This window comes from Rhipicephalus microplus, chromosome 2 (assembly GCF_043290135.1).
Source record: "Rhipicephalus microplus isolate Deutch F79 chromosome 2, USDA_Rmic, whole genome shotgun sequence".
Taxonomy (NCBI): Eukaryota; Metazoa; Arthropoda; class Arachnida; order Ixodida; family Ixodidae; genus Rhipicephalus; species Rhipicephalus microplus.
Window position 1 is genome coordinate 251,416,841 of NC_134701.1, and position 10,726 is coordinate 251,427,566.

The following is a 10,726-nucleotide window of genomic DNA, read 5'->3' on the forward strand; positions in this document are numbered from 1 at the left end:
TCAAGCGGAGCGAGCGCGAGCAGCAACAACACTCTTCCTTCTCTTCTTCAGCTGGCGTTCCGGCCTGTGCCAAATATCAATGCTACAATATATATATATATATATATAGTGTTTTCACACTCGTTGTTTGGCTTATAGATGGCGCTGACTGTCGCTCCTACTTCTAAATTCACAGATAAACCCAAAAAAGTGGATGGAGGGAGGGCCGCTGTGATAGCTCAGTGGTTAGAGCATCGAACGCGTAATTCGAAGGTCGTAGGTTCGATTCCTGCTCACAGTTGGTAATTTTTTCATCCACTTTTCTTTCTTCTTTCTTCTTATTTACATTCCATTGGTTCTAATAACTTCCCCTGTACATTCCTTGGCATTACTGTCTGTTATATCTCATTAATATTGTGTTAAAACACGGAAAAACGAGCCCTTAGGTATACACTTCTTTCCCTTATTTCATTGAACGAGGGTCTCGTACTGGCAGACTTGGTGTTTTAGGTTGTATAAGAGGGACAATTAATCAGCTGCCCGCTCATAATAAGTTCACGTGCTACGTGACGCCAAACATGCGCATAAGAGTGTTTTCACACTCGTTGTTTGGCTTATAGATGGCGCTGACTGTCGCTCCTACTTCTAAATTCACAGATAAACCCAAAAAAGTGGATGGAGGGAGGGCCGCTGTGATAGCTCAGTGGTTAGAGCATCGAACGCGTAATTCGAAGGTCGTAGGTTCGATTCCTGCTCACAGTTGGTAATTTTTTCATCCACTTTTCTTTCTTCTTTCTTCTTATTTACATTCCATTGGTTCTAATAACTTCCCCTGTACATTCCTTGGCATTACTGTCTGTTATATCTCATTAATATTGTGTTAAAACACGGAAAAACGAGCCCTTAGGTATACACTTCTTTCCCTTATTTCATTGAACGAGGGTCTCGTACTGGCAGACTTGGTGTTTTAGGTTGTATAAGAGGGACAATTAATCAGCTGCCCGCTCATAATAAGTTCACGTGCTACGTGACGCCAAACATGCGCATAAGAGTGTTTTCACACTCGTTGTTTGGCTTATAGATGGCGCTGACTGTTGCTCCTACTTCTAAATTCACAGATAAACCCAAAAAAGTGGATGGAGGGAGGGCCGCTGTGATAGCTCAGTGGTTAGAGCATCGAACGCGTAATTCGAAGGTCGTAGGTTCGATTCCTGCTCACAGTTGGTAATTTTTTCATCCACTTTTCTTTCTTCTTTCTTCTTATTTACATTCCATTGGTTCTAATAACTTCCCCTGTACATTCCTTGGCATTACTGTCTGTTATATCTCATTAATATTGTGTTAAAACACGGAAAAACGAGCCCTTAGGTATACACTTCTTTCCCTTATTTTATATATATATATATATATATATATATATATATATATATATATATATATATAATGTTCTTTCGGTGTTTCCTTCCACTCACGAGGCTACACACTTCGTCGTGGCGGATATGGTCGCAAAGGGACACGCACAGCCTCATCGTCATTGTCCTCATAATCATCGCCACGGTGGAGTTGGTCGTCTCGAGCGAGGCAACTTCGCCCCCCACGAGGATCGGTGGCCATATGCAGTGGGGTTGCGGCATTAACATTCGCCCGATGTCTCTTCCTGGGGTCCGAGCGGCCGTAAGTAATCACGCTGTCCTCCTCCGCGGGCTTCCCTCATTAACCCCTTGTCGACCATAGCGACGCACTACATCACCCCGAGCTCCACCATTTTCTCGCCGACGTATATGGTGTTCCCACCACTTATATTCCGTCGCCGTCCGCTGTTCTGTTATAACTAGCATCGTAGAGCTGTGCTGCAGAATAACCGAGACAGCCTAAAAAACGTGTTGGAATCATTTTACACGGGCGGGTTGGGGATCGATTTGGGGGACACTGCAAGTTCAGGAACCTTTTGTATTTTTGTTTTGATGTCGTTTTTGTTAATGAGTTGCACTTGTGGTTTTCTGCTTCAATGACCTGATCCTGTCTTTCAGTAATGAAGCGAGGCGTTTAAGCGCACTGCATTACTTTGCCTTAATTATGAAGCAGTAAGCGCGGGTGTCGAATACCACATCGAAAGCTTTTTGTGTGATTTTATCTTAGCCTTCGGAACTTGTGTTAAGCGAGTTGCTAATGACTGACAGAGCCGCATGCGCTATATAGAATTGTACGACCGATGGAGTGAGTGGTTTCTGCGCGTTTCAGGTCGACAAACTGTGCAGCCGCTGCGCAAGAGTTGGTACTATTCGATCAACACCAAGAAGTTTCGCAAGACAATTATACCTCCTGCTGCCCCTGATCGAGTCAGAAAACGATGCACACTGCATTGACTGCATTTCGCTTTTGACGGACTTTTAAAGTTCGGACACAATCTAAAAGCCTTAAGATCAATTTCACTTGTACGCTTGGGTAAGTTTGCCGAGTTAAACTTCACTATAACATCTGTCAAGGGTGCTTGATTGAACGAATTGCTGTTTTTGCGTGTTCTAACAACGTTCTTGTCGACGCATGGTGTAAGCCCGTCCTGTGCGCGGATTATATGGAAATGCTAATGTTTATTTCCAGCCGCACCAATCACTCTCCCAAGATAATCTTGCCGAGTAAGTTAAGCGAGTTTAGCACAACGACATGTTTACGTTTTTATTGTGATTAATTCTCTTAGCCCTCTAATTGAATTCGGACTTCCAGACGTGTTGTGGCGCATTGTCTGTAATTTCCCGAAAGCCCAAGACAAAAATTAGAATAAAGAACATAAAATAGGAAGTGCTAAGATTTGTATACAATCTATTTGACATGAAATCAGAAGTTTAGTACAAAAAAGGGGTAACCAATTGTTTTCATTGTTAGTTAGCTAATTGTTAATGAATATAGATAATTACACGTCGCGCACTCTCGATCCTCCCTCAGGATAGATCGATGGAACCATGGATGGATGTATAGATGAATGTTATGAGCGTACTCTTTATAAAAGAACGGTGACAATTGTGTCACCATGCTTTAGAAATAACTAAGAACTTTTTTAAGTAGGCCTAATGCCTTAGTCGACTCTATCGATCGAATATAGCTTACTAAAATTTATTATTCGCCACGCATTTCTGTGCCCTTTATGGCAGAATGTTGTTATTTTCCCCACTATTTATTTTCGTCTTCTATCTTTAGTTTTCTGCCACTAATGCTTTAATCGTCTTTTACTTATTTCTATCGCGAGCGTGTTCAGTTTTCCATTGTCCCTAAAACCGAAGGCTTTACGTAGGCTCCTGCCCAAGTGTACACTTGGGTACACTTGGGCAGGGTACACTTGGGCAGGGTACACTTGGGCAGGGTACACTTGGGCAGGAGCTTGCATGAAGCCTTGGGTTTTAGGGACAACAGAAAACTGAACACGTGCCGTCGTTTTCTAATCTTCTCCAAAACATATGCATTGTTCGTTGCTTTAACTAAATCTCGCTTTGTATCTACGCGTTCAAAGCAACCCGACCTCGCTTCAAACAGTAGAGCACTTCCCTTTCAATCATCATAAAAAGCCTTCCTCCTGATTTAGCTTTTTTTGCCCTCTTTTTTGGTAGTTACTCAGAGCTGGTTGTTCGGTAGTTAATCCTGAGAGCTACCTAGTGACGTCAGCGCCGCCTTGCCTGTAACGTGCTCTTCGCGTGGAGCTCCCGTCGCGACGCGCCGGTCTCATCCGCGGGGCGGCGCTCGCTCGGCCACATCTCTCGGTTTGTCTGCGTGAGGACATGTCGCCAGTTTATACTCTGGCTGCGCCGCTAGAAGGGCGTGCACATGCTTGCTCCGTGAAAAATGGAAGCGGATGACGGTGAACAAGCCATTCCCAGTGGATCGTGTCTGTACACTGAAGCTACGGAAGTCAGCGCCCAAGAGCTAACCTAGGGTCTACCCGAGACAACCAATAGTTCACGAAATGTTGTTGGTGCCTTTACATAGACTTCAGTAGAACACTATGGTCATCTAAGCTATATCACAGACATATGCTAAACAGTCACATGTTTACTTTTACGTATACCGATGCCAACAACAACATGGGTATTAGCAACACCAGAAGCAGTAAGCTGATACGTAGCGCTTGTGCCACCGAGGATGGCGGCCCTGGACACTGCTAGATAAGTGAGCTTCAGTGGATGGCGCTTCACTACAATTGTCGTTAACCCGACGTGACGGCTGTATGAGAGGAGTACGTATGTACTGTTTGTAATATTGGATTGTCAGTACTCCAAACACAATTGACGTTTGACCAGCATTACGGTCTACTATAAAAGCAGTTCCGAGATCTTACGTGGCTTTGCGGTAGAATACTTGCTTGCCACGCAGAATGGTGGGGCTCGATTGCTGCTGGGATCATAATATTTATCATACGCGTTCGTTGGGTCAACGCTGCCGATACGAGATTTTAGGGGCGAAGCTTCTTAGGACTGACCTAGTTGGCACCCATCACGCCCCCCACGAAACCCGCACTGGAACCAAACCGAAACTGACCACCTGCACAACAGAAACAAAACTGCATGTGTAAACAACCGACTTTATGTGTAATCAACTATACTGCAGGAACATAGATGATCACACGTACCTGCTGGCATCAGTTCGTGCGTCCGTCCGTCCGTGCATTCGTCCACCTGCACGTTCTTTACACTAGTCAGCGACCTAAACATAGACATTATTTACCTTAGGACTTATAGCTTCGCCCACTCGTCATCATTCAGTTCGTGGACATGCACTGATTTTTGAAATCTCGAATTAAAAGCACTAATGTCTGTTCGCGCCGTTAATTGATTGACATAAACAATTAATAATCTTCAGTGCATTGAGCTTAACTACAGTTCAGCTTAACCCGACGTAGCTGCCGTATCGTAGGAGTACATATATAATGTTCATAAAATTGGATAGACATCACTGCATCCTCAATTGACGCTTCACAAACATTACGGTCTTTTTAAGCATTTGCGAGACCTGGCACGACTCTGTAGTAAAATACTGGGTTGCCACGCAGGATTCTGGGGTTCGGATCTTGCTGAGACCATGTCATTTTATTCTTTACAATCGACGAGAAAACGCAGCCAATGCCAGCTTTTTCTTACCGCTTACGCGTTAAAGTTACCCATGTGTGTTCTCGCCATTTTTGGGTAGACATGAAGTGTCAATCACCTGTGGCACATACCCGCGTGCCAGTGGCACATATCCGGCCACTGGCACGCGTATGTGCCACGGAGTATGTGCCACTGTTTGACGGGAAGTGTTCGACGACGTATGTGACGGGACTGTGGCATTATTCATGTTATGACCGTAGAGTGGTATTCGTCAATCCATCTTACCCTCCCATACTAATTTTGGTCTACCCCAAGGAGGTGATCACGAGAGCACCCAGACCTAGGTGCAGATAGATAGACAGATAGATAGAAAGAAAGAAAGAAAGAAAGATAGAAAGATAGATAGATAGATAATAGATAGATAGATAGATAGATATATAGATAGATAGATAGATGTCAGAAGTGTTTGCAGTACCCAAAGAAATGCTTCGCATTAACAGTTTTCTCACTGTGGACATGATTGTTTGGTGTCGCTATTAGCATTCGTTTAAACCATCAGCTACACAGGCGATCCTGCAACGTGTTTCCTCGTTTTTTATATGTTAACATAGCAGCCGCTTAACGCTGATTGCAGCTGTGGCTGCGCACATTGACCGGGAGTCGGTGCTGTCTCACTGCCCTTCTGGACAAAGTGAATTGCAGTAGGGCGGCAGTAAACGTTGGGTGCAGCGGTGCCCACTCACAAAATTAAAGGAATGTCCCAAACCGAACCTGAACATTCCGAGTTTGCCGATAAGGTGTCCAGCAACAGCGGAGGGTGGCCTGCCAAAGAGCGCCACCGCAGTCTCAAGCGCAGTGATAGTGCCAAAGGTCGCAGATCTCAGGGCGGGGCTGTTGATGACGCGTCGTCCCAGCAGATTCTCTCAGCTCGTGAGAAAATAGAAGCGGTGGCCCTTGGGAAGAACGAGGTGAGCCATTTATATAAACAATGCACTTTCACCAGCAGTGCGAAATGTGGAAAGGACGACAGTGACAGATTGCAAAGAGCGCTTTTGCACTCTCTCTGGGTATACGACCTTTCAAAATTTTATCGCTGTTACATGTGTTTCAATGCGTTAGCAAGTAACCATTGTAAACCAAGAGCATCGATGTGAGTAGGCACGTAGGAATTAAAAGGGTCGCAATAACAGATCGTCTATCATAACCCAAGCTATGTTGGTTAATTCTCGTGCTTTCACGAAAATTCGACGGAATTTTAGCGAATGTGGTCGAGCTTTTATTTTAATACGAGCCTCGTTAACAATGCCAAAGCGCATGTGTCCTCCCCCTAGCGGTAAATTCGCGAAACTCCCCTTGACCTACGAGGCTTTTATTGTTGTGAGAGAGTCGGGTAACACAGGCGCAGAGCCGAGCCATTGACGTAGCATATATTCGACCAAGGTCACTATTCGCTTTGTATTCGCTTAGATCCTAGAATTCACTATTCGCACAAGCCTAGACATTCATGATCAGATGCTTAAAGATGCTTCAGCTCTAGGGCGCCACATTGAACCGAATTGTTGTCACTATAGCATGCGCGTTCTGACGAACAATTCCGTTCCGCGTTCACCTGCGCGTTCAGCCGAGCTATTTTACGTTAGTTCAGCTCGGCGTTAAAATTAACCGATTTGCAATGACGGTAACGATGGCTCCACTTCATGCAGTACGTGACGCAACACACGCCCAGTAATATGGCAGTCACGTTGAGAGCCGGCGAATTCTAAGGCTTATCTCGTACTGGAACGTCATTTTACAGTGTTTGATATGTAAATATATGGGCACATTAGAATCTTTGCTTCTGTTTCCTGTCGAAAATTTTAAGCTCTTTGGTGACCATGCCATGACCTTTATAACGAATTGAATGAATGAAGCAGACCTACTCTCGGTTAAAATTATTGCCGTTTACAAAATGCGGCGCGAATTGCTAAGTTTCAATATGTCATCAGCATGGTGTCCGGAAGAATATCAAACGCATACTACCCTACCTCCGCACACTCTTCTTTCACTTCTTCTTTCGCAGCGTATGATAGCACACTGAGCTCGGTTCCGGATAGCTAATCTCCCCGACTGTTCGCTAATTCGGTTCGCCAAATGGTCGCTATTCAGAAATTAGTTTAACTGAATGATTATTGCATGGAATGCATGTGAGAACCACCGGCAGTTTTCTAGAAGTTAGATATTTTGAAATATTTGTTAAACAGCCTATCCGACAAAACAGATTTTGCAGTAGTACGTTCGCAATCAAGCTGAGCTCTTTGATGGCGTAATGGTCACTTGCTCTTTGTATTCCTTCTATGTCCAACCGGCAAGACCTGAAGAATAGGGCTCCGGGCGCAGGCCCACGGGACGGCTTTGTGCTCTCTTATAGTAGAGTAACAAGTCGTCTAAATCGTTAAACCTTTTTTCTGAACATGTCCAACCGACAAGACAGACATCCGTACTCTCAGTAAGTTTTTTTAACCCTCGTCTCCTTCAGGGAGAGAACGCGTCGCTCATCTCCCGAGTTACGATTGGTGCCGAGCCAGACGTGGCCTTCTCCAGCACTGGGGTCGACACCCGGTGCGGAATACTGTGGATCCGGCCAGCGGCCCTGCAGAGGTTCTGCAAGCCACGTTTCATGCTGGCCAACATGTGCGCCATCTCGTTCATGCACAGCTTTCTCACCAGCGGCTCCATTAACGCGGTGCTGCCCTCGCTCGAACGCCGCTTCCAGCTACGCAGCTTCGAGAGCGCCATGATCATCAGCGCGTACAACGTGGCCAACTGCATCGCCATCGCGCCCGTCGCCTTCATGGGCACCAGCCGCAACAAGCCGGTGTTCATCGGCGTCGGCGTCCTGACTGTGGGCGTGGGCGCCCTCCTCTTCAGCTCGGTCCACTTCATCGCGCCCGCGTACCAGTGGGGTTCCGAGCATCAGGATCTCTGTCCGGCGGGTCAACTTCCGGATGAGTTCTGCCTCAGGGGTGACGTGCGCAACTACCGGTTTCTGCTCATGCTGGCGAACGCTATGCATGGCATCGGCTCGACCCCCTTTTACACGCTGGGCGTCTCATACATGGACGAGAGTGTGCCCACCCGCACGGTTTCCACGTACCTCGGTAAAAGCTTAGTACTTTTAAGCGCTACGCTACAGTTTATGAAGGAAAGAGTACAGGTGCGAAGCTCCGAGTTTGTGGTTTATGAATAAGCTATGACACCCAGCCTAAACCACGACTTAACTAAATGTATCATTGTAAAAGAACAGCTGGGTGTACGAGAGAAAAAAAGTCAACAGAATGGAGTGCTAGTAGAAGAAATGTACTTTAGCAGGTTGAAAGGTTAAGCTCGTTTCCGCAGATTTATCATAAAAAAAAACAGCAGAACTCACTCAAGAAGTGTAACTTGCACTTCGATCCAAGTCTGAGTGAGTCCGAGTGAGTCGAGTCATGAGTGAGTTTGCCGACCTACGATTGGTATAACTGTCAGTTCAAGCGCACGAATAAACGGAAAGGAAGAAAGGAACGATTGTTAAGTGATGGGCTTTAAACTTTCATTTTGTCCCAGTAGTCCAGCACACACAGGTGGGAGAAAGAAAATGTCGAGTTTTCTACGCAGAGTTGAGCGACACTGCAACGAGGGCAACTTGTTTTTTTCAGGTGTGTTTTCGTGTATGGGTGTCATGGGTCTCGGCTTCGGCTTCATGGCGTCCGGCTTCTTCTTGAGATTCTACGTGGACGTCACGAGAGACGTCAAACAGTGAGCGTGCGCTCCTACATCGCTCGCTCATTTGAGAGCCGGGACACGCAAGTGCAAGTGATGCCGAATTGCGCATAGCCACGTGGCTACGAAAATCTCTGAAGGAATTGGTATAGGAAACGCAGTCGCTGAGGCATTTTATAGAGCAGCCAAAGGGGTGTCAAATGCACGAGTGTCGCCGACACATTATGGTTTCATTTGGTTTACATTCAACTAAACAGCCACCCCCCCCGGCTCGCCGCGAATGGTGACAAGGTTACTAAGATTCCGTTTTAGAGACGTCGTGGTTCAGAACATAAATCTTTCGAGAAAGTGAGATGCCCCTTCCCCAGTCTTTCTTTTGAACACACCAAGACTCACTCTTCATATAATACCCTTGCAAAATAAACTATGCCGAATATCGTGTCGCATCTAGGTATTTCGGAAAAGCGACTCAATTTCGTGGTTTTGATGTCGTAATAGCAGGCTTATTGCGAAGTAGCTTCAAATTAGCTTCGATTACCTGCTAATTGTTTAACTTGAGCTCATATTTATGTATACGGGCGTTTCTTACATTTTTCCTCCATTCCAGAGTGGCCGCAGGGAAACATTGTAGAGCCACCAAACTACTGTGTCGGGTAGTTTTTTTTTTTGCGTGGAAACCAATGAAGATTGGGTCGTCTTCTGATTTAACTCTTTCGTACATTCTCCTATTCAAATCAACCATCGGTGATTGATCCTTTGAATCGTTGTTTTTGGCATGTTTGTTTTTCATGCACCTAGAACTTCCTGGTAGTTTGTCCAGCCGCTGGACGTTCAGAATAAGTCTGAATCTGCCCGTTTTGTCAACACAGTGATTGACAGAGCTTTTTTTTCACCAACGTGCGTGTTCTGGAAAAATGCGCTTGGCTGGCGCACTTAAAAGAATGTGTGCTGCTCATGGTTAGGCTTCAGTAACGTCAAAATTCCGTAATAAAAAGTAGCTTTGCAAGTCGAATATCAAATTGCGGTATCAGCTTTGCAATATGACAGTGTTGACCGGCAATAATTGCTTGAAGCTTATGTCAGCCAGTTTGTAGAGGTGTTGTTTGCAATCGGAGAGGACTTAATCTTCAAAAACAATATTTCCGAAAGTCCACCGCATTTATAAAATGTGGAAGTGGCCTTTTCAGCCAGTTTCTAAACAATAACTGTTTCACTTGTACAGTTACCTCAGACACAGAGGCACACACCCAATATCGCTAGTCATTTTTATGACGGCGACATTGTTGTTGTTACGCATGCATGGCAGCGAAGCTGCATCGGGAGCAGTGCGTGCCGTGCGAAACTATGTTGCAACTGCAGCTGCATTGATAGAAGATCAGGTTTGATTCCGAACATGACAACACTTCAGCTTAAGCGCTCATGGCGACGATGTTCTGCGTCAGACTGGGACATTTGTAGCCGCTCAGTAGTTGGCTTTTTTTTTATGGCTTCAAGTGGTCTCCTCCATCATAGTTGCGTAGCTGCTAACGTTTGTGCGCAATCTTAGAGCTATATATATATATACTCTGGTTACGTGCGAGGTCCACACGTCGCTGGGGCGCAATGTGCTGGTGCCCGTTTCAGTGCTTCCCTTCAAGACCAGGCCTGCTGGAGCACATCTAGGCCCCATACTACATTGCGGTGCTGGATATTCTTGAACTGTGCGTGATTTCATTTTCCCTTTTTTTGTTTCAATGCTATCTACGAAGATACAAATAAATATGCTTGGAGGAATGTTTTGGAACACCAACCTATGTGGAGAGAAATGGCTCATGAAAGAGGCGACGTCAGATGAACTCTTGAAGTTAATCGGACATCTGATTTATCTACGTATTACTCATATCGTGGGACTCCATCTATGCTAGAGCACCGGCAGGCTTTTGTCGTTTAAAAAA

At 45.5% G+C, this 10,726-nt stretch overlaps 1 protein-coding gene and 3 non-coding genes across 4 annotated transcripts in view; all 4 read left to right on the forward strand.

Moving 5' to 3' along the window:
- Positions 1 to 207: 207 nt before the first annotated feature.
- Positions 208 to 280, forward strand: TRNAT-CGU (transfer RNA threonine (anticodon CGU)). The gene has a single exon. It is a non-coding gene; the product is annotated as a tRNA-Thr (tRNA).
- A 388-nt stretch (positions 281 to 668) lies between these two features.
- On the forward strand, positions 669 to 741 carry TRNAT-CGU (transfer RNA threonine (anticodon CGU)). Its single transcript has one exon. It is a non-coding gene; the product is annotated as a tRNA-Thr (tRNA).
- Positions 742 to 1,129: 388 nt separating this feature from the next.
- TRNAT-CGU (transfer RNA threonine (anticodon CGU)) lies at positions 1,130 to 1,202 on the forward strand. Its single transcript has one exon. It is a non-coding gene; the product is annotated as a tRNA-Thr (tRNA).
- A 4,607-nt stretch (positions 1,203 to 5,809) lies between these two features.
- Positions 5,810 to 10,726, forward strand: part of LOC142794529 (solute carrier organic anion transporter family member 4A1-like) — a 13,974-nt gene continuing 9,057 nt past the window's right edge. Inside the window, exons 1-3 of the mRNA XM_075885908.1 lie at positions 5,810 to 6,022; positions 7,570 to 8,191; positions 8,729 to 8,828. Of these exons, the coding sequence (XP_075742023.1) occupies positions 5,810 to 6,022; positions 7,570 to 8,191; positions 8,729 to 8,828 (935 nt within the window). The remainder of the gene's footprint in view (positions 6,023 to 7,569; positions 8,192 to 8,728; positions 8,829 to 10,726) is intronic.